At 44.1% G+C, this 25,711-nt stretch overlaps 1 protein-coding gene across 3 annotated transcripts in view; it reads right to left on the minus strand.

Moving 5' to 3' along the window:
- Window positions 1-201: 201 nt before the first annotated feature.
- The window catches only part of TBK1 (TANK binding kinase 1), a 31,643-nt gene continuing 6,133 nt past the window's right edge, over window positions 202-25,711 (minus strand). For all 3 annotated transcript variants that reach the window (XM_078609825.1, XM_078609826.1, XM_078609827.1), the window contains exons 4-21: window positions 20,313-20,442; window positions 19,515-19,696; window positions 19,211-19,371; window positions 17,822-17,932; window positions 11,492-11,671; window positions 10,323-10,519; window positions 9,774-9,832; window positions 9,400-9,491; window positions 8,577-8,678; window positions 8,363-8,438; window positions 7,201-7,319; window positions 5,962-6,038; window positions 4,997-5,036; window positions 4,081-4,182; window positions 3,550-3,646; window positions 1,498-1,646; window positions 917-988; window positions 202-407 (exon numbers count right to left, since the gene is read on the minus strand). In XM_078609825.1, the coding sequence (XP_078465951.1) occupies window positions 350-407; window positions 917-988; window positions 1,498-1,646; window positions 3,550-3,646; window positions 4,081-4,182; window positions 4,997-5,036; window positions 5,962-6,038; window positions 7,201-7,319; window positions 8,363-8,438; window positions 8,577-8,678; window positions 9,400-9,491; window positions 9,774-9,832; window positions 10,323-10,519; window positions 11,492-11,671; window positions 17,822-17,932; window positions 19,211-19,371; window positions 19,515-19,696; window positions 20,313-20,442 (2,004 nt within the window). In that variant the 3' untranslated portion in view covers window positions 202-349. The remainder of the gene's footprint in view (window positions 408-916; window positions 989-1,497; window positions 1,647-3,549; window positions 3,647-4,080; window positions 4,183-4,996; window positions 5,037-5,961; window positions 6,039-7,200; window positions 7,320-8,362; window positions 8,439-8,576; window positions 8,679-9,399; window positions 9,492-9,773; window positions 9,833-10,322; window positions 10,520-11,491; window positions 11,672-17,821; window positions 17,933-19,210; window positions 19,372-19,514; window positions 19,697-20,312; window positions 20,443-25,711) is intronic.

A 25,711-nucleotide genomic window follows, 5' to 3' on the forward strand; every position in this document is an offset into this window, starting at 1 on the left:
ATCATGCAGCTGTGAGTGGTATTTTTCACACGTCATACAGGTATTGAAATTACACTCCCTCATCTGTTCCCTGTACCTCTTCACGCCCAACAACAAAGCAAGGGCAGATACTAACCCTGTTCCACTGTGGTTGGCAGGTAGATGCTTTCCCCCCCACCCTTCCACTCTTATTCTAGACCCCCCCCCCCCCCGTGTGATCCCTCCAAAAAACCCCCACCTCAGGAATGCCAGACACCTGTTTCACTCCATTGTTTTGAAAGAACAAAAGGTTTATATTTTAAGAAATGGATATTTGCAGGTCATGCATTCCATTCTCTCGCCAATGATTGTGATTTATTATTCACAGCAATCAGTCGAACATATTTTCTTCATCATCAAAATCAACCGATCCAGAGAATGCTCCCAACCTGTAGATAGAGAGAAGGATCACGATTAATAAAAAAAAACATCACCAGTGATTAAATGGAACATGGGCAATGATGAATACCTCATTGTTGATTCACAAATTCATATAGGATTATAGTCTTAACACACAATATTTCTACAATTCATCACAGCTGCCAATCTGGTTTGTATTTAATAAAATATCTGTGCGCGTTTCTGTGCTCAAATTAGGATGGTCAACAATCATCATCAGTGGTTAAAATTCCACATTCATATGGCAAGTGGCAAAAGCACTCTAATCACAATCATTCGTTGCATTCTTATCTCATTCAAAGGTTGACTCAGCTCATAATTTCTCGGGGTCGATAAAATTTGGATAGTTTTGTAGGAAGACAAGACTGATTGACCTAAGGAGAAACTAACCCCCCCACCATGGGAATGTGGAATTTCCAATGCTGGCTCTGCATCAGATATGGGCACCACCCCCCCATGCTCTTTTGAGCAGGGAGATGGCTTTAGCTGGACTCCTTACCTCTGAATCATCGCCGTCTGTTTGTGCAGCTCCTCTGACATTTCTTTCACATTCAGCTTCAGCTGTTTCATGCTAAGAGAAGCAATGTGTGTGACAGGGCAAACATAGCTTTAGTTAGCTACACGATTTTTCAGGTACATGGCAGAACCATGCCTATGATACACATTTAATAATGCTCTGGATTGCCTAGTGAATTAAAGGTACTTCCTAGCTAACAAACAGTACTATTGAAGGTGCAACTGGTAAGCGTTAATACATTTCTGTAATTGAGCAGGGTTATAATAATACAGGAAAAGACAAGTTGGGAGGAAATTCCAAAGTCGAGCAGTGCGAGGAAAGAAGCAGAAAGAGAAGTGCCCCGTGACCTGCAGGGTGGTGGTTGTATGGAGGAGACAAAACGGTCAGTCTGGTAGAGTGAGTCTTCAACAGGGGTGGAGGAGTCAGTAACAATGGCAGAAGCAAGTGGTTCTCTTGCAAGGGACGTAGACTGCAACAGTTATGGTGATGTTTGATCGCATCAACTGTGCCATTAACCTTGACCATGTGGTAAGGGCTGAACAATCTCCGTATGGGATACCCACCCAACACAGATGTTCTTCAGCATGGGCGGCTGCACGAGGTTGGGGGAGTCGGAGTAGTTGAACGTCTGTATGGCCTGCACAGGGCTTGGGACCTTGTTGTAGAGTGCCATAATCTCACTCACTGCACAGGGGTATGACTCGTGCATCCACTGCACGCAGACACGCACACGGACAAGTCAGGTTACGTTGGATCATGTCCAAAAACAATCCACTTGAAAATATTGTAGATAGCACTGCATCAGTACATATTATTGAAAAACCTCTGGAAGATGACATCACAGAATTACTTTGAGATTCCTTCAATTGGCTTCTTATACACCCTTATGCCATGTTCTCTAATGTTACGATATAGAGCAGTGGTTCCCAACCTTCTCAACCTACAAACCCTTAACATATTTCACAGATCACCATGCAGTAAAAAATAGTGTTTTGTAAAAATATAATCTCTTTGGTTCTTTCGGTAAAGTCACGTAGAAAATAAAATCAGATAATAATAGAATACGCCGTTTCGGTTGCAACACAAGCAACCATCATCAGGTAAGAATGGATGCTAAAACACAGACACGGAAACAACATAGGTAGACACACATGTAGAGAGAGACACCAAGACACAACGAGCGAGACACACACCAAGACAAACAGAAGGACAACGACTCTGTGCCGAGGCCTTATTATTATTTGATTTTATTCTCTACGTGCCTTTACCGAAAGAACCAAAGAGTAATTCCTGCAGCCACGAAAGCGAATCTAGTTAAAAAATATAATCGTTTCTGAAACAGGTCTGCCAATCACTTCTAATGGCTTTGTGACCGACCAGAGATCAGTTTGGGAACCACTGACCGAGACGTTTTTCACATGAATATAAAACCAAGTTTAGTCCTCAGGAGCTGCAAATATGCCAAATTAAGTTCTACCAAATTTGAATGTGATGAAATTTTGTACAGTCGTTGGTGACCAGGGAGAGACGTTCAAGTCGCTACACTTGACAGCCTGGTTCAATTAAGGACTCTGTTCTGACAACGACCTGTTTGTACACCCTTTACCACTATCACAGTTAACAAATAATGCATTAAGTGCACGAACAGTGGTTGTCTTAACGAGAGACTGACCCCTGCTATGGGAATGTGAAACTACCACCACTGGCTCAGGGTCTATGAAGGAGACGATTGCAAACCCCATCCCTTATTTGGTCAAGGAGACACTTTGACCTTTGATTTTACTTCGTAAATATATAAACAAGTGGATGTGCAGTATCTACGTGACTAGACCGAAAGACCAAACGAATATGTGCAGTAGTCAAGTGTTGTGTAGACACACACACAATCGTGGAAAAGTGTCCCATTACTTAGTGATTGTAGCCATGAATTGCACACTCAGCATGTTAATGTAGGCAGCAAATGCTTTAATGTGTAATGACCACTTAATAGGTAGATAGTACAAAGCACCTGTAGCATGCTAAAGGTTGATAATTAATGCTTAGTGTTCAGTAACATTAGTGCTAATTCCCAAGATGCACACAGCCAGTCTGACACGGCTTAGCGGTCTTCAGTATTAATACCCCAGGCGCACACAGATCACATGTTGGATCAAGTGTCAGTCTTTAAACCCAAGGCTCATGCAGCCAATAAGCGTTTTAATTTAAAAGCAAATGTTTTTGGAATAAGTTTAAATCATTGTCCTTTTCCATTGCTCTTCCACTGCTGTTCATAAAATACCTATAGATTTTACAACATTATTTCAATCCACTGCTGGATGAAGGCTTCTCTCACCATGCCAGTATTGGGATTGTATTTGACCATTCTTCAAGACGCTGGCCAGCGGGGGTTGGAAGAGATGTTGCTCTTAACCTTTATTTTATGTTATTAGCTTAATGAATGATTGATTCTACAGTATCTGAACTCAACAGCGTTAGAATGCATGTGGAGACGTTTTAAAACTTACGTTTGCACTGCTGTGCATGTGGCTTCCTTCAACCAATTCTAACGCTTTCAGTAAAATTAAATCTCCAGACAGAAGAGTGGCTGCAGGCTGGACGCAGTAAAAGCATCGTACCTTGTTCAGTTTCTCCAGCAGCAAGTCCAGCACTTTGCAGTGATTGTTGCATTCCACAGCCAACACCACCATCGAATTTCGCACATCCAACATTGACCTGCAAAGACGGCACAGGGCTCACGTGTTTACACGATTCCAATAAGTTCCTCGTGTTGCCGTGCAGCATCCCTGCACCTTCCATGTAGGTGTCCTCTCCTTCTTAACTCCACAGGTGCTTCTAATTTCCAATGTATCCCCTTGCTCCCTGTCACCTTGTAAATACCCGTGTTCTGTGTGCCTCTCAATACTCAATCGTCCAAATGTTCCCTCTTCCCCTGCACATTATCCATTATTTGTACCTATCGATGCCTCCAACTGCTCGTGTGCCCATGGAGGAAGTGTTGCCACAATTGGGCCCGAAATTCCCACACCTCTGATTAGCACCATTGGCTACGTACGGTGCGAAAGAAGTTCAACACACATACATGGCCCTAGTTCTGCGAGTCATTCACATCATAGTCTTGACGCCCAGTGTGGTTATGTGAATTGTACCTCAGCCATTCGTCGTAGGTCCGCTGGACAGCCTGGTATTTGGGTTGGCAGTCGTCCGTCAGCAAAGACATTGCTGCCACTGCATAAGTGCCCAGCTTTTGTCTGTGAACAGCCCACAAGCAAAGTTGATGCTTCGGTGCGCCATTCACTTAGCTTAACTATAGTTTCAGGATAGGAACCACAACACAAAACTCAACTGATTTATAATGCTCATGTCTTAAAATTGAGCTGACACAACTTAAGTCCTTTGTTCAAATTCAGGCTATTGCTCTTTATTATTCAACAATATTTTCAAATTTAGAAATCTGCTGGTTTCACCATATTAAGCAAAGACTGCACAATAAAACACCATGTTAAATACACGCATATAATTTGGTAAAGTTATTTGATTGTTGTGGTAAATATCTTAGCAGGGTTTATGTGTACTATCTAAAGACCATAAATATAAGATGCAGCGCAATTAACCAATGTATATTTAGAGCACAACATTGATTCGGTACAAATGTATTCAATGTCATCCAAAGACAGATTCTTATCCAAAAGGTGAATTGAACCTTATGGCGGTACCCCGGGGTACTATCGTACCCTGGCTCTCGCACGATGTCCGTGATGCAGTCATTTTTAGTCTGTTGATGGTGGGCGATGCGGCAATCGACTCATCTCGACGAGCTGTACACGATGCACCACCACGGCGCGTACCGCGAGCGTTCAGGGTTTCGGCGCAATCGTCCTCGCGGCGTTTCGACATCGCAGAGTAGCACTGATTTCGGATTGATTGGTACCCCAGTCGCGGAGTTAAGTACACCCCTCGAAAATATAGTGTTCCAGAAATAAAATATTTAATTGCCTCGGCCATTTTGTATTATTTGGTACCCCGGGGTACCGCCATAAGGATACATTTTTTAAAGGTACTTACTTTTCAAATTTATGAATCTGTTCTTCATTATACTGCAACCCTAAAAGGAAATATATTATTATACTATCTATCAATCACAATGCAGGGTTCACACATTATCAAAGTGCTCCAATCTTTTAAACCAAACTGGATCTCACCTGCACCCCAAACAATAAAATACTTGCATATTTTTGTTTGGCAGGTGAGAAATCAACATTTATAGAGAATGGAATAATGAGCATAAATGGGTGAGGTCTCATTGAATGTTGTTAAAAAGGAAGGAAATGAATGCATTGGCTGGTGCAGCTACAGGAACCAGCTATGACCTATAATTATCTATATTCACCAAATGTCATATCCTGTGTTAAATATGTTCCAAGACCCTTTAACAGGACTAAATGTAAGTTGTGCTGCTATGCAGTGTATAACACCGAATATGGCCTGGTAGCACTGTGGTCAAGTGATTAACCTCACATTTGGAAGAATGTTTCAATCCTGGTTTCAGGTTGACCGGGCCTACAACCCCCACCCCCGAGGATGCTAAGGTGCCACTGTGTTGTTGTTGTTGTTATTAACCAGAGTTATCCATGGCATAGACTCAACCCATGAGAGGATTGTTTAACTTTCACCATTTCCTCAAAGCTGCCAACAGATAAGCACCACCTCATTGCTCATTTCAGCGGAGACACGTAGACCCGACCTCGTAGCGTGTGAATATTAATATTATACACAACACCACAGAGCTCACATTCTGTTACACAGCACAGATACTATTTATTTTACCAGACAGGATTAGTAAATTATTTCGTCACAAAATATCTATGGCTGTCCCACCCAAACTTCCGAATTACCTTTCTAATCTATATATTTAAGAACAAATCTATTTAGGTGGCATGGAGGCCGTTGGCACTGGAAGAGCCCTCATTTGCCCAGGACTGACAGAAGCGAAGTTCCACTTTAAAGGCTGACGAGCGAGCAGCGCTTACTTTGTTGCAACTTGTCCTTTTTGAACTGGTGGTATGTGGACAGAACTTTGTCCACCAGTACCCCGATCCTCTCCACCCTACACGGAGGTCACAGAAACATTGCATCAGTGTCAGTATGAGTTTAATTACTAAATATTGCTATTTATGGCTGGATAGTCAAGAGGTGGTCATTACAGATCATGTTGGTGTCCACACAATCACCATTGCTGCTTTACATCTGCTAAGTCCTTTGGTTCCAATATCAACAGCTGGTCTCTAAAGTCCTCTTTTTCAGCATCCCACAGTCTGGTTCTAGGCCTTCCCCAAGGCTGCCAACCTTCGGGTACCACTTCAAATCCTGTCTCGGGAACCATCCCTCCTCCATCCTGTACCGATGATACACCCATCACAACTTCCCCTTGCTGATCACTTCTGCAAGTGTTTCCTGCCACTTTCTATTCCAAATTCCCATATTGGTAGGCCTAGGCTTCAATCAATTGCTAAGTATCACCTATAAGCAACTGCATTCAGAGGCCATAAGCTTATATTCTAGTTACCCTGTTGACCTTACTATTGTTGAAAATTGGTTTATGTAGTCCATAAAAAAATAATTGTGCTGCTACTGGAATATGACTGTTGGCTTTTGTTGCAACTCCTTGTTGTGGTAAAGCACCCGATTGATAATCAGAAAAACATGAGTACAAGTCCCGGATGTGGGTCAACTCGGTTGGTCACCATTCAAAATTGGATCAAATGCGAACCACTTTGTCGAAAAACAATAGTGGTGGTCCCATGAAGAACACAATAGCTCAAATCGGTTTTCATTTTCTCTCAATCTTTGCCAAGGAACTTCAATGGCGATCAATCAGAATGGAACTCAATGTGAAGGGTGATCATTTCATAGTCAATCCTAATAATGTCAGAGGTGGATCTGTAAACTTCCCAAGGGGGGACAGTTTTGATATATCAAGCTTTGTAAATAGGGCCCTACATTAATAATAATGAATTAAATGTATTTCTCTGGGAAATGTAAATAAAAATACCAAATGTTGGGGTCGCCAGGATGGGGAGGGACGATTGCCACCATCACCCTCTCCCCGGGATCCGCCACTGATGCGAAGGGCGATTATTTTCTCCGTTCAAGATTCAGTCCAAGTAGGAGTGAATGGGTAAAATTTTCCCCACCGTGTGCAAGGTTAGCAGGCGATTCAAACGTGGAAGTTTCCTGCTCTGCGCTCATGCCGCTGCGGGTGCACTCACTGGCGCTCGGCGGGCGTGGAACCCATCCTCTCCAAAGGCTCCGTCAACGGCTTCCCGGGCAGCAGCGCCTGATGTATCCCTTCCAGGCAGTCCTGCACGCTGTCCACCACCATCTGCATCTGCTCGCCACACCACGGCACATCGTGTCACCCGACCGCCACCACCGCAGTTGCCAAGGGAAGCGGATCCCCAGCAGGAGGTGGCCATGTTGCTCACAAGTTCAGAGTGATGAGCTGGGTTTGAATCCAGGCTGGTGCCAGTGCTTAAATCAGGTTCTCAATGTACAGAGTTGATGGTCTCAGCCCAGTCGCAGCACAAAAACACATATGGCAGAGCAGGTAGGACAAAGTGCTGTCCTCTTACTATGTGTAACTGTTCACTTTCAGTCGACCGTTCTTTAAATTAAGGGATGCACTGCTCTTACGAGCCATTTTGTCACGTCAGCGAAAGTTGCCTGGATGGCAGTGATGTTAGCTCATGACAGTGGGGATATGTTAATGCCAAAGTTGTTTGCAGGATGTTGAAAATGTCAAGGATGAGGCAGAAGATATCAGTCATGGTGAGAGCGGTACCAGTGACTTTAGAGATGGTGTTGATGGCCAGAATTGTTCGTGGGGTGATATGATGGATGTGATGTTAGGCAGGGGCTGTGCTATTGGTGGTGATGATTTATTAATTTTGATGTTTTACCTACGTGACTTTACCGAAAAAACCTAAGAATAGGAAAGTACAGATGATAACCTCAGCAATAGTGACTATGTTGAAGTCAGTGGTAGTTATGATGCTGGTGGTTGCGTTACTCATGATGGTAGAGGTGATTGTGATGCTGATGGTCATTTTGGTGCTGGCAATGGCGATGTTGGTGGTCGTTTTGGTGATGCACATGATTGTAATGGTGATGGTCGTTGTGGTAATAAATTCTGGAAGTGTCGATACTGGTGGTTGCGGTGGTGATAACGGCCATGGCGGTACTGGTGATGGTTGGTGTGGTGGCATTGAAGATGCTGGTGGTCTAAGAGGTAAATAAGGTACTGGTCTCGCTGCTGTTGGCACTAAGTATGTAGAATTTATTGTGCACTGTACGTAGGTAAACCCTGCTAATCGGAGGTGGGCACATTGTGTCCAGTGCCGGACACAGTCACATGCCATGTATACTACCTACCTTCTTTATTTCTTCTTGGTGGTTGAGGACAGTTGAGTCCCAATGCCCAGACGACATCTGCGTCAGGGAGTCGTTCCTGCAGGGAAACACGTGCCCACAAGATCGTCCAACGTTTCGTTTCGATTATGGTTTCGTTTCGACCCACACGTCCGAAATGCCGCACAGTGCCCGCGTAACGCGCCAACGTCTGGACGTGTGGGACCTGCGCACTTACATCTGCATGAGCATTCTCGACGTGGTTGATACAGCCTTCATCTTCTGCAGCAGAATCTCATTCAGGTTGTCGAGTTCCTTCATCTGATCGCTCCACACATTCCTGGGAGGGAGGAGACGCTGTTAGGAGCAACCTCAGTGCTGCTTGGCCAGGGCAGGGATGTTTGGAGGAGGACCGTTCCATTAGACTTAATGCTCTAAAATATTAATGACAGTTACTACCTTGCAGATAAGCAATTAAGCCACGTGTCCCAGGCTGTCCAACATGAATTTAAGGACACGTTTGCATCACTGCCATCTATTGGCTACCTAACAGTGCAGCAGGTTTGAGTTTGACAATTCTATGTAATCACACCCCTAAGTCACAATGTGCTGCATCACAGGTAAACACCACTACGCCCAGCGAGATATAAACAACTAAGTAAAATGATGTTACACTTTGTATATCAAGTGCATTATGGACAAAGGTGGGACATGTAAACATGTATCTGACGATTAATGGTGAGATCAAATTACTAAAATTGTATTTTAATATGAATTACATAAATTTACCTTTGTTAAAACATGCCCATATAATGCCTGTCAAGACATTGCAATGTAAAATAAGTGCACAACCTGTAAAATTATAACTGTTATCCAAAGAAAGAAGAGTAGGGGAAAAATAACTTTTTATTGCATTGAGAGAAAGCTGATAAAGACCGTCCGGCATGGCATTGGCTTGTTGCGGTGTTATGCCCCACAGGCAACGAAGAGGAGTAAGTAAGTATTGCATTGAACAATTACAAAAAGCCCTAAATGCATGAACACTCGCTCACACCACTCACAGGATCCACCTTGCTCCTTTCCGCACGAGCACCTGCATGCTCAGCAGCGAGCTCGAGATCCTCTGCACCTGGTGCAGCTCGGCCGTCACAGACTGAGAAGACACGAACCGGAGGGTACGTTATAGCCAAAGTAATAAATGTGCTCTGCTCATGATCACGAGGGGCGAGATCAACAAGCTAGATAATGATTGGAAGTCCCTGTAGTTCTCTTCTGTTATTTATTTCTCAGTGCAATATGCTGCTTCTCTGAATGTGGATTTAATAAAGTTGTCATTTCTTGCTAAGCGGCATATTCTCAAGGCACAATTGTGGTACAGGTTTGTCAACAGAATACGTAAATCAGCTGATGTAATATCTCCAAAGGGCACACGTACCTTTGCAAGAGAAGCATCCAGTATTAAGTTGTACTGAGAATGAAACTTCGGAACCTCAGCTGTTATAATGCAACAAAAACAGAACATTCCACGCAATTACAAATGGGCAGTTCCACAATGTATTGCACACTCAAAAAGTCAAACTCATCTGAATAATACATGGATTAAAAGTTTGATGGGTACTTATCTATCATCAACATCGCCACGATCAATCCACTGGTAAAAGCTTCCCTAAGCCACCACCTGCATATGTGAGCTGATCTCATTCCTCCATGCCCTTTGTGGACGTGCTCTCAGACCCATTCAATTATTTTGCTGCTACACTGTCATTATCCTTGACCATTGTCCATCATCCCTTTTGTGGTGTCCCACCCAAGACCACTAACTTTTAATCTTAGTTTGTCATTAAGTTGCAATGTTCTCCAATATGTGTTCCTCATTCCAGTCTCGTATTCAGCAGTACAGTGACAAAGGGGTCTTTATAAAAATGTCCATATATCAACATTCTGAGCAGCTCTTGGGGAAGGTGATGCGATGGCATGGTCTTACGCTTCATGTAGATGAAGCCAATGATCTTCATGGGGTCGGGGCCCAGCAGCATGATGGGTAGGTCCTCGGAGGTGGTGGGCAGCTGTGACAGCTGCGTGTTTCCTGCATAGTGCAGCCGGCGCCCCTCAAACAGAAGCTCTTGCTGTGCCGCCGCAATTCCAGTCTGCTTCTCGATCAGTTCCTGCAGGGACTTGAATCTGGAGTGGTGCACACCAAGACAAAGATCCCAGGTATAGCCTTAACACACTTTTGGGGCAAGCGCTGCGAGTGAGCATCTGTGAAGGCCGGCACGGCACAAGAGGGGGTGGGTGGCCACCACGTCCGGCTGCCTTGGTCTACTCCAATGGCAATATTTACACACTGCACCAGGTGCTCATTTGAGGCAAAATCGACCTTGGGGAGGCCCAGGACCAGTTCAGATAATGGTCAATGGTGTTGGCCATGAGAGGGAATCAAACTCGGATCGCCGGGTTCATCGTGAAGTGCGCACACCGCCACACTACTGCTCTCCCCACACATGGAATCTACTTGCTGTACTGTCTCACACAGCCACAAAGCTGTTCTGTAGGTCAGCATCTCAAGCAGACTCACCTAACTTTCGCATGATCCACCAACCCTGCCTCCTCTGAGTCAATGAATAACAGGCGTGCGCCCCTGGGTACAGGGCAAAGATGACGCAAGGCATATCGTGTGCATTTACAGCGTTACACCACTGCAGCTCTGCAATTTTAATGGGTATAACGATAAGGATTGGCACTTAAATGCCTTAGAATCCCAAAGCACCTGGATGCCCTTTGGCATTCTAGCCAAGGGGAGTGAGTCAAGTCTGCCACGAAGAGGGGCTGTTGCAAAGTGGTTTTGCCCAATTGAGTAACTTGTGGGCAATACTGGACCATGACGCTGGCATACACGGCCTATTTTATAGAATATCGTTGTGGGATCTTTCGCATACACTGAGAAGCAGACAGCACGAGTCATCGTTAATACACCCGCAGTATTAACCAGGGCGGCTGCCGAGCTTGAACCGCGGACCTCTGAAACCAGCAGCAAACACTCTGCCGCACGACCACCTCACCGGCTCCAGCCACATCACCGCACCAAAGAACATGGCCAAAGGTCCGTGCTTAATCCAGAAAACAAGCGCAGCTGTGATCGGGAGGGCCACTCACTGCTGCTCGATTTGGACGTAGACCTTGAAAAGGGAGAGCTGCGACAGGGAGAAGATGTGGAACACGTGGCGCGTCAGGATCTCGTTGGCGGCCGCGAAAAACTGGTCAAAGTTCCAGCAGTGCTGCTTGTTCACCTCCATGATGTTTGCCAACAGCGGTGTCAGAAGCATCTTTAGGCCCCTGGAAAAGCACGAGACAGCAGAGAGCCTGGTGAGCGACGCTGGTCACAAGCTACTGGCCTATTGATGTTGACATGGGCACATTAGTAATAATCCTCGTATGTCGGAGTACAGAGCAATAACCTCGATTTAAAGCTTTCGTGACTGCAGGGATTCATCTTCTTGGTTCTTTCGGTAAAGTCACGTAGAAGGGAAGTAATAAAATAATAAAAATAAAACATAATAAAATAAAATAATTCTCACGATGTTTCGGCCACAACGCAAGCAGCCGTCCTCAGGTGAAGAATGAGACACTACCAAGCTAGGAGCTTATATATAAGCTGGGTTGGAGGTGGAAGAGCGCCTTAACAAAAATAATGTGCATTTGAAGAGGAATTTAGCATATTCATGGGAAATGCGTAGGAGGTGGGCGGGGGGGTTTCAAAGTCATATTATGCCCATGCATTATGCAGGATCAGCAGCACCAAGGGGGGTGCAGGGAGTAGCATTAACAAAGGAAAGGAATGTTAATTATATGTAGCTGCAGTTACTAAACAACCACGTAGAAAACTAAAGTATAAACTACATAAAAAACTAAAGTATAAACTGCATAGCACCATCAGTATACTTACTATACTCTACAATAAGCTGAGTTACTAACAGCAAGTAATACATTACAATTCTACGTCGTAAAAATTATATAATATGCTTCCATCTAAACTTTATTCTCTTACATCACACGAGCATATACCGTACTATATACTGCCATAGATAAACCCAACATTAAATTATATACTGTATTGCTATAAACCGCCCTATACCTTATACATTTTAATATAACACTATGTATTATTCTACCCACCCTAATGTGTATCGAAATGGTTTATTACGTCCTTCCAATGATTGCTAAGCCAGAATCCATCTTCTCGGTTAAAATTGTCTCTGTGTTTGTATATGTGGTTCGCGTCATGAACGAATCTCTCATGATAGCCAGATGGCTTGCAGATAACCTCTGTCTTGGAGAAGTCAATGTCATGTGAGCCCACTGAGTTGTAACAGTGATCTGCCACGGCTGAGGTGTTTGTCCTACCGTGTTTCAGGTCAGCTTTATGTTCACGGATGCGGTCCGAGACATGTCGTTTGGTTTCCCCAATGTAACTGCTACCACAGAGGCAACTTAGTTTGTAGACGCCAGGGTACTGTATGTCTGGAACCACATCTTTTACAGACGGTACCAGATCACGGATTTTATGTACTGTGTTGAATCGGACCTGGATCTTGTGTTTAATCAGGATTTTGGAGATCTTTTTTGTGACCCCAGCAATGTAGGGTAAGGTGATGGTCTTGAAAGGCTCCTCAACAGGATCCTTCTTGATGGTTGGAGTGATGGCTTTGCGGATTGTGTAGTCGGAGTAACCATTAGCCTTAAGAGCTTGGCGTACGTGTTTGAGTTCACTGGAAATGTGTTCATGGTCGGAGATGCATTGGGCTCTATGATATAGAGTCTTGATGAGGGAATTCTTCTGGGATGGATGGTGGTGGGAATCCGGTTTTAGGTAAGCATCCGTATGGGTGGCTTTCCTGTAGACAGAGTGGCTCATTGAACCATCAGGTCTCCTTTTGATTAGGACATCCAAAAAGGGTAGCTTGCCATCTTTTTCGACTTCCATGGTGAATCTGATGGCTGGGTGTATGGAATTGATGTGGTCGAGAAATTGGTCTAGAGCAGGCCGGCCATGTGGCCAGATGACAAAAGTGTCGTCTACGTACCTCTTCCATAAGGTCGGGCGTAGAGTGGCAGTCTGGATGGCGTCCGTCTCAAATTTCTCCATGAAGATGTTGGCTACAACCGGAGATAGGGGGGAGCCCATTGGGGTGCCCTCAGTTTGCTTGTAGAAAGTTTCATTCCAGGTGAAGTATGTATTGGTTAAGCAGTGTCTCACCAGGGGGGGTACCCCAGCATTCAGTCCTTGATGAACCAAGTCTTCCATGATTGCGATGGTGTCAGGTACAGGAACCTTGGTGAATAAGGAAACCACATCAAAACTGACAAGCAGGTCGTCTGGGGACAGGGCAATCCCCTTGATTGTCGATACCAGGTCAGTAGAGTTTAGTACCGCAGAGGTGGTTTTTCCAGTGAAAGGCCGTAGGATTTCAGACAAAAAACGAGCCAATTTATAGGTGGGGGAGTTGATAGTAGAGACAATGGGACGAAGAGGTGTATCTTCTTTATGTATCTTTGGCAAGCCGTATAATCTTGGTGGCCTGGCTGCAGAAGGTTTCAATGAGAACTGTGTGGTGTGATCAAATAATGCGGTTGAATCAGAAATGATTTTGTTGGTTTTAGTGACGAGGCTGTTGGTGGGGTCTCTTTTTATTTTTGTATAGCTGCCATCGTTGAGTAGTTCTTGAATTTTGTTGTTGTATTCTATTTTGTCCATGATGACAGTGGCATTTCCTTTGTCGGCTGAGAGGATGACAATGTCATCCCTCTTTTTTAATTGCGCTAATTCAAAACGCTCATCTTTGCTGATGTTGCTAGCTGGCATCTTAGCGTTTTTGAGGGTTGCAGAGATTTCAGATCTTGCTACGTCTGCAGCGATGTGACTCAAGCCCTTGAGAGCTACATCTACTCGAGCAATTATATCATTAACTGGTATACACATAAGTCACATCGCTGCAGACGTAGCAAGATCTGAAATCTCTGCAACCCTCAAAAACGCTAAGATGCCAGCTAGCAACATCAGCAAAGATGAACGTTTTGAATTAGCGCAATTAAAAAAGAGGGATGACATTGTCATCCTCTCAGCCGACAAAGGCAATGCCACTGTCATCATGGACAAAATAGAATACAACAACAAAATTCAAGAACTACTCAACGATGGCAGCTATACAAAAATAAAAAGAGACCCCACCAACAGCCTCGTCACTAAAACCAACAAAATCATTTCTGATTCAACCGCATTATTTGATCAGACCACACAGTTCTCGTTGAAACCTTCTGCAGCCAGGCCACCAAGATTATACGGCTTACCAAAGATACATAAAGAAGATACACCTCTTCGTCCCATTGTCTCTACTATCAACTCCCCCACCTATAAATTGGCTCGTTTTTTGTCTGAAATCCTACGGCCTTTCACTGGAAAAACCACCTCTGCGGTACTAAACTCTACTGACCTGGTATCGACAATCAAGGGGATTGCCCTGTCCCCAGACGACCTGCTTGTCAGTTTTGATGTGGTTTCCTTATTCACCAAGGTTCCTGTACCTGACACCATCGCAATCATTGAAGACTTGGTTCATCAAGGACTGAATGCTGGGGTACCCCCCCTGGTGAGACACTGCTTAACCAATACATACTTCACCTGGAATGGAACCTTCTACAAGCAAATTGAGGGCACCCCAATGGGCTCCCCCCTATCTCCGGTTGTAGCCAACATCTTCATGGAAAAATTTGAGACGGACGCCATCCAGACTGCCACTCTACGCCCGACCTTATGGAAGAGGTACGTAGACGACACTTTAGTCATCTGGCCACATGGCCGGCCTGCTCTAGACCAATTTCTCGACCACATCAATTCCATACACCCAGCCATCAGATTCACCATGGAAGTCGAAAAAGATGGCAAGCTACCCTTTTTGGATGTCCTAATCAAAAGGAGACCTGATGGTTCAATGAGCCACTCTGTCTACAGGAAAGCCACCCATAAGGATGCTTACCTAAAACCAGATTCCCACCACCATCCATCCCAGAAGAATTCCCTCATCAAGACTCCATATCATAGAGCCCAATGCATCTCCGACCATGAACACATTTCCAGTGAACTCAAACACGTACGCCAAGCTCTTAAGGCTAATGGTTACTCCGACTACACAATCCGCAAAGCCATCACTCCAACCATCAAGAAGGATCCTGTTGAGGAGCCTTTCAAGACCATCACCTTACCCTACATTGCTGGGGTCACAAAAAAGATCTCCAAAATCCTGATTAAACACAAGATCCAGGTCCGATTCAACACAGTACATAAAATCCGTGATCTGGTACCATCTGTAAAAGATGTGGTTCCAGACATACAGTACCCTGGCGTCTACAAACTAAGTTGCCTCTGTGGTAGCAGTTACATTGGGGAAACCAAACGACATGTCTCGGACCGCATCCGTGAACATAAAGCTGACCTGAAACACGGTAGGACAAACACCTCAGCCGTGGCAGATCACTGTTACAACTCAGTGGGCTCACATGACATTGACTTCTCCAAGACAGAGGTTCTCTGCAAGCCATCTGGCTATCATGAGAGATTCGTTCATGAGGCGATCCACATATACAAACACAGAGACAATTTTAACCGAGAAGATGGATTCTGGCTTAGCAATCATTGGAAGGACGTAATAAACCATTTCGATACACATTAGGGTGGGTAGAATAATACATAGTGTTATATTAAAATGTATAAGGTATAGGGCGGTTTATAGCAATACAGTATATAATTTAATGTTGGGTTTATCTATGGCAGTATATAGTACGGTATATGCTCGTGTGATGTAAGAGAATAAAGTTTAGATGGAAGCATATTATATAATTTTTACGACGTAGAATTGTAATATATTACTTGCTGTTAGTAACTCAGCTTATTGTAGAGTATAGTAAGTATACTGATGGTGCTATGCAGTTTATACTTTAGTTTTTTATGTAGTTTATACTTTAGTTTTCTACGTGGTTGTTTAGTAACTGCAGCTACATATCATTAACATTCCTTTCCTTTGTTAATGCTACTCCCTGCACCCCCCCTTGGTGCTGCTGATCCTGCATAATGCATGGGCATAATATGACTTTGAAACCCCCCCGCCCACCTCCTACGCATTTCCCATGAATATGCTAAATTCCTCTTCAAATGCACATTATTTTTGTTAAGGCGCTCTTCCACCTCCAACCCAGCTTATATATAAGCTCCTAGCTTGGTAGTGTCTCATTCTTCACCTGAGGACGGCTGCTTGTGTTGTGGCCGAAACGTCGTGAGAATTATTTTATTTTATTATGTTTTATTTTTATTATTTTATTACTTCCCTTCTACGTGACTTTACCGAAAGAACCGAGAAGAGCAATAACCTCATTCGTGAGAATACAGACATAGCCTCATTCACGAGCACGCAGCCATAGCCTTATTCAGTAATACACAGTAATAGCCTCATTCATGAGCACACAGCCAAAACATAATTCATGAGCACACAGCCAAAACATCATTCAGGAGTACACAGCAATAGCTTCCGACTTAAAACTTCCGTGACTGCAGGAATTCATATTCTTGGTTCTTTCGGTAAAGTCACGTGGATAGAAAAAAATCAAAATAAATAAAATTAAAATAAAACGACGTTTCGATCACAATACAAGCGATCGTCAATCAGGAGGAAAAAGGGGGGAAGGCCACAGAAGGCAAGCTGCTTTTAAAGGTTTAAAAAGGGCGTGGCACAAGCGTCCTGGTAACAGAACGAAGTGGGCAGGGGGCATATCTACCTTGGGGTCAGAAACCACCAAGGTGAAGCACAGAAGGTGACAGGAAAGGGACAAAGCCTACACGGAGGAAACATCACAACCAGTTACGACTTAAAGTGGTTGATGACGTCCTTCCAATGATTGCTGAGTTTGTAACCATCATCTCGGTTGAAATTGTGTCCGTGTCTGTATATATGGATGGTTTCATGAACGAATCTTTGTTGATAGGCAGTGGGCTTGCAAAGCACCATCGTCTTAGAGAAATCAATTTCGTGCGAGCCAACTGCATTAAAATAATGATCAGCCACGGCAGAGGTGTTGGTCCTACCGTGTTTCAAATCTGCCTTATGCTCACGAACACGGTCCGAGACATGTCTATCTATGTGACTTTACCGAAAGAACTAAGAATACCAATAGCTTCATTCATGAATACATATCAATACTGAGTAATAACCTCAATCATCATCGCTTCATTTACAGTTGGGGGTGACATAATGGTGACAATTATCAAGTGCCATGACGTAATCAATAGCTATGCCCATAAAGTTTTGTTTCGCATGAACAGTGTCAAACTCATGTTGACAGCCCGGGGCAAGTGGCCTCCGTAAGGGTCTCCATGACGAGACCCGTTTGCTTTGTCTTTCCTTTGAGGGGGCGGTCTTCTGAGTGCAGGGCACTCGCCTGGACAGCTGGCAGGTGATGGGCAGCTCTTCGTTCCACACGATGGAGCCGCCCTCTTCCTTCTGCTCCCCGCTCACGGCGCCACGAGGCTTCTCTGCTGTGATGCGGTACCTGAATGATAACCCTCAACTTTAGTGCCAAGCTCAACATGCCACCTCTCCATTGTGACCTACTGCATTGTGAGATTGTGCATGTGCAGTGATGGGAAGTGCAATACAGTTTACAAGCTAAACAGGTTTTTATAACTACATTTGTATGTGCTATGAAGAAGGGCCATTGCCTGAATCGTCACCTATGATATAGAGGTTTCGATTAAAGGCAGCATTATTGATCTATGTTTTTATTTTTCAGTGGAGGTCACTGACTCCACGTCACGTAGACAAGTTTTATGAAGTCGCTCACATACGGACCTGTGCCCATGAGTCTATCTCTGGTCTCTAGGGCTCTCATCTCCCTCTCATGTGTCTCGATTTTAACTCGCTCATCTTTACCGCTTGTCTACAGCTCTATCCATGGTTTCTCTTTCATCTCACGCATGTGAATCTCTAGGTGTTGGAGAGCCATATCTCTCAGTGGGCCACTTCTGGACCATGAGCCTCCAGTTGAAGAACCCTGAGCTCAAATGTATATCAGAGTACCAGAAAAGTACGGTAATCCACTACAGGCAGTCACCGAGACACGAATGTCTGACTTACGAACATCCGCACTTACAAACAAACCGCCAAAGAATGTTATTATTTTTAACCATTCGACTTGCGAACGTTTGGTCGTACTTAAGAACTGAACCACGGAATTATTTTGTTCGGCGGAGCAATCCTCTGTAAGATGTAATGAGTCCCAGCATCCCGATGGAACTCATTATATGCCCCTTTCAACAAGTAAGCCAGCATCAGGAATCAAGGCAAGTAAAAATTTAAGTTTATTTTCATGTTAGTTGATTTTATGTTTGATTTACTATACAGTATTTATTGCAGTATTACATGAAAATTAGCAATATTTGTTCGTATTTATGAGCTTATCATTGCTTCCATTTTTGTTAAACCATAACGAATTTGATACCTCTTACCATATGTACTGTACAATGAAATATCGAGTTGCGAGATATGAAAATTGTTACTTACGAACGAGTCTCAGGAATGTAACCCACGCGTAAGCCGAGGATTGCCCGGATCGTTACTCCCGTTTCAGTGGGAAATTAGAGTTACTGTTATTAAGCAAGTACATGTATTTTTTTTATAATCAGCTTCATTTAAAAACAAATCCCAAATCATTTCACAATCAATTAGAAGGAATGTGTCAGCAGCTTGATTCAATGTGCGAACATCTAAAGCTACTGCGTAAGAACTTACCCCACCATAGTACTAACGAGTGCAGGAGTGCGTAACGTACATCACTTCCTTGTTCTTGCGAGGGCCTTCGAAGGGCCGGAAGGGCAGGGTGCCTGTAGCCACGTGGTAGAAGGTGACCCCGATGCTCCACAGGTCCACGCTAGCACCGTACATCTTGTGGTGGGGCTTGCGTAGCACGGCGCGCTCGTACATGTCCGGGTGCTGCGCGGGTAGAGTGGGTGGAACATCAGACCATTGTAAGTGAGACTTGAGGTGAGAAACTCCCGTGTCGTACAAAGGGGTTTTACGCATACACGATCACTGCTGATACTAACACGGAGCTTCGAGTGTTCCATGACTCTCACCAGGTACTCTTCCGTGCCGTACAGCGACATGAACTGCTCATCATCTTCCAGCTGGCGGGCTGCCCCGAAGTCGGTGAGCTTGTAGACGGAGCGTCCATCCTCGCCCACCACACGCATGATGTTGCCCGGCTTGAGGTCTCGGTGGATGATGCCTTTCTCGCGCAGGTGGTTCATGCCCGACACTACCGAGGTGGAGCGTGGGATGCGAGAGGGCAGATGGATGAAACTGCATCAATGTGAGGCCAAGAGGCTGGTTAGACAAAAGTCTGTGAAACTCTTCTAATCCGTGACACCTTTAGGGATGCGAATAGCCTCGTTGTGAGCCCTATGCACTTGCTGTATCCCGCCTGTTCTGGGCCCAAGGGGGAACTGCCCACCTTAAGACACCACCACCTGCCTTCTGCTGACAGCTATAGAGGCATGATTCCTGTATAACAATATTTAATCTTGATATAGCATCATTCATGCAAACTGCATCTCAAAACGGTACAGAATTCTGATTGAATTGCCTCTTGTCTGTCAGCCAAGGGAAATTAGATCTGCAGTTCCCCCAAAGATTGAACAAATTGGGCAACAAAACAACAAGTTAAATCACAGCCTCAGGAGTCTCAGCAATCGATCTGTGTGCGCACTCTACACTCTACAGTCTCTCCAATTGTTTATGATGAGGAAAGGAGCAAAGGTTCATGGTGAAAAGCACGGTGCGCATGAACCCAACACAAGCTATCTTTCATCACTACAGCGAGACGAGGTAAACTCCCCGTGCTGCCGAGACCGCGGGTGCAATGGGAGACTCACCCACGTCACGAAGCACGATGAGGAACTCTCCCTCGGCCAGGCCGTACGCATTCTCAGGCTCGTCCAAGATGGTGTAAAGGCTGCCTCCGCTGCACAGCTCCATTATAATCACCTTCTGCTTGGTGTTGTTCTGTCAAGTCAAACACAGCCAGCAATGAGTCAGAGTGCACAATGGCACAATGCATGCAACTCATTTCCCTAGATGACAGACAACAGCCAAAGCAATCATGCTGTATAATAAACACACAGCCTATCTACCGCCCTGATCAACTGAGCACAGTTACCGGCGATCATCTCTGTTGGTGGCCTTGAGCCATTGTTTTAAATTCATCATCCACATGATGGTGGTGAGTTTAGTGTCTCCAAAGGATGACCCGACATGTGAAACTCACTTCTGAGCCATTACCTTTTATAAATAGAAGTCCAGACTTCGATCCACAACTTTAACTTAACAAGCCAATTTCATCCCCATGCACAGATAATTTAAATCTTCAGTTTGCACAGCATTATGGAAAGATCCACAATACTTCTTAAGCACAACAGAGGGTTTGTATACATAGTAGCTTTACACTGGCATTGTTGTACTCATGCAATATGCACAGGGATGGAGCCGTGGCACAGCGGTTAATGCCTTTTGATATAAACCTGACCACCTGAGTTTGATTCCCAAACACAGCTAACATTAGCATTGAGCAATGTCTGAGCTGGTTATGGGCATCCCTTCACCAAGTTGCATGGTGAGGTATGGTCAGATAACCCCCATGATATTCACTCAGCAGTGGATTGATAGAGAACATTACACTAATATTACCAATCAGTTTGAAATGTTCTATATTTAAGTAAAAAAATGTGGTCAATTGTTTTTGGTTATAATGCTAATATCCTTTTAAATACAGAAAAACACTATATATTTTTTTTTAACAAACCTTAAATTATCAATAGCATATAGTTCACCACCAACAATCCATTACCTATCCAGCATCTCCAATCTTGCATCTTTGCCTCTTGGCCATTAAACAGAACCATGTATGTATGTATTTTGAACTTCTTAAACACCGTATGTAGCCAACTGTGCTAATCAGAGGTGCGGGGGAAAGACAACTAATCACAAAAAGCAGATCTAAAGAAATGAGTTTTTAATTTATAAACTGTCATCCCTAAAAATGCCCCACATATGTGGCTCAATCTCCACTTATGTTGTCCCCTTCAGCATGTTCTTTCTCTCGGCTGAAAATCTGCAAAGAGTCAGGTCTATTAGTTTGACAAGCCCTACCTTCAAACGGACAAGCCCTTTTTCCACTAGAGAGCACAATTCAGAGTTTTAAGTCACTGTTCTAAAAGACCAGAGCACACCACTTACAGGGCTTCAAATACACAGCAACCAAGTGAAAGAGCAGCTAAAGGTGCAACGATTTCACATAACATTCTAACAAATCTCTCATTCCCAATAACTGTATTTGAGGAACAAAACATTGCATGTGTAGTGAGTTCAACTGAGTCGCAGACGTACTCTTTGGAGGCAACACATTTATGAACACCAACATACGGGGTAACTGCCCCTTTACAGGATAACAACCTATGGTGGTGGACCACCAGGCCAACTAAATTAATTACACCGTGACTAGCTACAACGGACCGGACCGCAGCTTGGGTCCAGGTCCACGTGTTGGAGACTCTGTGGGACGTAGGACGTAGATTTCTTCAGGATGAACAACAGCAGCCGGTCCCTCTGGGGGACCCGGCTTATATCCACCTTCTAGAATCCTCGAGTATGATCTCGACCCTGACACGTGACCACCCCTAGCCCCCACTTGGGGGCCCTCTGTAGACTTAACCGGTCACGTGTCCTCTGGGGTCAACCAGAGTGCCATGGCCCTTGGTAACCCCATTCCCTTGTCCGGCACTCACGCACCCTATCCTGTAGGGGCCAGCACTGCACGCAGAGCATGGTGCCATCCAGCACCGTCAGTCAGCGCTCACCGAGCCCCTCTCGGGCCGGCATCACACTGACATCCCGCAATGTCACTACACACGTAATGCAGCGATGGCCCCTTCTGTTGGGATACCCCTACCCATGCAGACAACTTATACAACATATGCTCCATGTGGCAATGTAGTAAGGCACAACTATGAAAATTAATTTTTATATGCGATGTTACATATCCCCGAAGGACAAAGTATTGCAATGTCCTAATATCTGTAATGATGCCACCTATACAAAAGTTAACTTTCAAATTATTGTTTTAAAGTACTCAGATGGAAAAAATCTAGCCAAGAAACACTTTAAAGAGAATGCCAAACACACAATTGGAAGGTTGGAGATTCAAATGGTCAGGTATTGACGTAGCCCATCATTCATACATGGTATATAATATAAGTACCAGTGTGGGAGACATCAAGTGGAGTAATTCTACGACATACTGGCTCCCACCGTGGGAACATGGAATCGACACTAAAGTGCTACCCCATTGCTCATTTGAGTAACAATACACTGCAAATTGGACTTTCGAATACAAATGATCACTTAATTGCAACAATATTTGTACATGAGTAAGTATGAGACTATAGTCATTCCTCGTTATACAAAAACTTAAGACAGAATTTTGCGATCACGGATCTTAGAAACTATGGAACAATTTCAATACACGTTATGTTAAATTCGCATTTAGGGATATTGAATCTCTAAATTAGATTTTTTTGGGGGACAATTTTTTTTATGATGTACGCTGTGCCATTTGTCCTAGCGCCCATTCCGTGCTGCTGCAGGTGGTTTGGTGTGGCGCGCTCTTCACACTATACTAGCTTCCCAAGCTATTCTTGCCGCCAAGGGCGGATTTGGGTCCTTTGTGTTTATAACACAATCATTTTCAGCCCTTTTGCCAATTAAAAGCTGGATGAATGCCTCTCCAAGCTATGACAGTCACAGCAACCCAGGGTCAGTTCAGTTATCACTCGAATGGGAATTGAATTCAGGTCTCTTGGTTCATCAAGCAGTGCATGAACCAATACGTGGCACTGTAACATACAGACTGCTGATATTATCCATACTACCATTATCAGTACAAGAGTTGATAAATGAATGCCTGCATAATCACTATCCTACATCCTCTTTTGTTTCAAAGTCTAATGCCTATGAGACATGCATGTCACCCAGCAAATGCAACTTTCAGAATGAATCCATCACTCTGTGCTAAGGCACTGAGAAGCACATTAGCACACAGCACCATGGGGCAAAATATCACTAACATTGTGGATACCTTGGCCTCAATGATGATGGGAGTTTGAGTGGAAATCAGTAAAGTAACCTTATGGCAGGACCCCGGGGTCCTGAATAAACGGAACTAAAAACCGCAATTGATTATTTATTTTTGGCGACTCCGTCCCATCGCACACATAAACGCCGCGACCCACCAGAAATCAATCCTCTAGTTCTTCCCCAAGCACCCGTCATTGCCAAAATTGCCATAGTCATAAATAACACTTTGAAACTTTGATTAGCGCATCGTGTAGAGCTCGTCGAGAGGAATAGATTGACGTATCGCTCGCCTTCAACAGACATAAAATGACGTCGCAACGCAGTTTATGCGAGAGCCGGGGGCTTATGGGACCCTGGGGTCCCGCCATAAGGTTAAAATGTTATATCCAGCCATGTGAATGAGCAATTAAAAAATGCCTAGGGGGAACGGACAGGGGGATTACAATGTTACTATGCAATGGAATTTCCCGAACGGATTACAATGAAATGAGAGTGCTAGCGGTGACTAATGACTCTTGACCAAACTATGTTCTCACAAGAATCTCGAAACTGGCTTTTTAAATCGTTCCCACTGGGTGAGCGTGTGCTTGTTACTGACAATGAATGCAGAAGGGATTAACAGTTTAAAGATTAAGGGCAACAGACATGGCACAAATTGCACCCCAAAACCAATCTTTTATACACGTCTCCTGCCTGTCTAACACAAGTTTTTAGAATTATAAATGAGAAGAGACTTTCAAGGTCTGGTCAACTGCACTACCACACCACTCAAGTGGCATCACTATCGAGGTATAATTACCATCACAATCCATTATGGTCTTGAAGTGTAACAATCCATCTAGCACCTGCACGTGAGCTGATATCATCACTCCATCTCCCCAATGAACATATTCTTGGTATGTTAGAAATAATGACAGAGTGGCTGCCAAATGAGTTTTCTCCTTTGGCTGCCACTCTGTTGTTAGTCTTGACCATCGGCAATCATCCCTTCCAATGGTGTCCTGACCAAGCCCACTTACTTTTATTAACAGTCAAAATGTCACGCATTTGCAGATGTTTTCTAATCCTTGCGTTCCTCTTTCAATCTCTGATTGCAATTCCAAGCATGCATCTCTCCACACATTTTTATATTTGTTCCATTTTCTTTTTCAGTTTTCATGTTTCTGATCCATATGCTAAAGCAGAGAACATATACCAATAACAAAATGTTCATATTTAGGCACATGGTATGTGCCTAAATATGAATTATGATGCACTAATTCATATGCATGGGAGTGATGTTGCAGTGATATCACTAAGGTATATAATAGCACGTTTCAACAAAACTGTAGTCTTGTTAGTTTGTTAACAAAACTTCAAACTCGCATTGGACAGATTGGACCAAATATTCTCGATATATTTCACAAGGTTAATTAATAATAAATACGTTTTTAACGCGAAAACTTGAGTGGAAAGGAAGATCTTGGTGTTTTTCTAACTGGCCTTCAAGGGGTACTGAAGTTGTCAGAGAAAGAATCTTAAAAAATAATCGTGTAAGGTGGTAGTGTGTGAAAATATCCAAGAGAGATTTGCATTTTTGGTTGTTTTCCTTTAAAATGGCATTCTTGGGAGTGCTCCTCTTTGCTGCTGGTCTTGAGATAAAGGCGACATCTCCACATTCGCGAGGGGCGAAGGAGTCTCTCCATGACTCAACCACTTACTTGCCACCAAAGTACAGCGCAGTCTTTACAGATGCTGCTCACCTTATCCAGAGGGCAGGATGCCTCCATTCAAATCATGCATCTCCCTGCTCAAACGAGACTATTGCGGCCCTCATCTACGTGTGGTACCCTACCACACATTTCAGTAAAAGCACGGAAAACGTCGACTCCCCACAAACCATTGTATTCCTTTAATTAGCTCTCAGCAGGGTGGTGGTGTTAGGCTGAGTTAATGCCTACTGGGGATTGAACTCGCAACTTTTTGTTGGCGAGTCAAGCATTCTTGACAACTGCTGTAACAGACTACCAGTATAATTGATTCCAGTAAACATGAGTGCGAGTCACTATTACTGGCCAGAGCAACAGCGCTTCGTTATGAAGCACAGGTACTGTTTGACCTTTGGGCGCAATAAGAACAAAACAAACAGGCGGACAAAAGCAGC

The sequence above is a fragment of the Lampetra planeri genome, chromosome 32, assembly GCF_965212315.1.
Source record: "Lampetra planeri chromosome 32, kcLamPlan1.2.h2, whole genome shotgun sequence".
Lineage (NCBI taxonomy): Eukaryota > Metazoa > Chordata > Hyperoartia > Petromyzontiformes > Petromyzontidae > Lampetra > Lampetra planeri.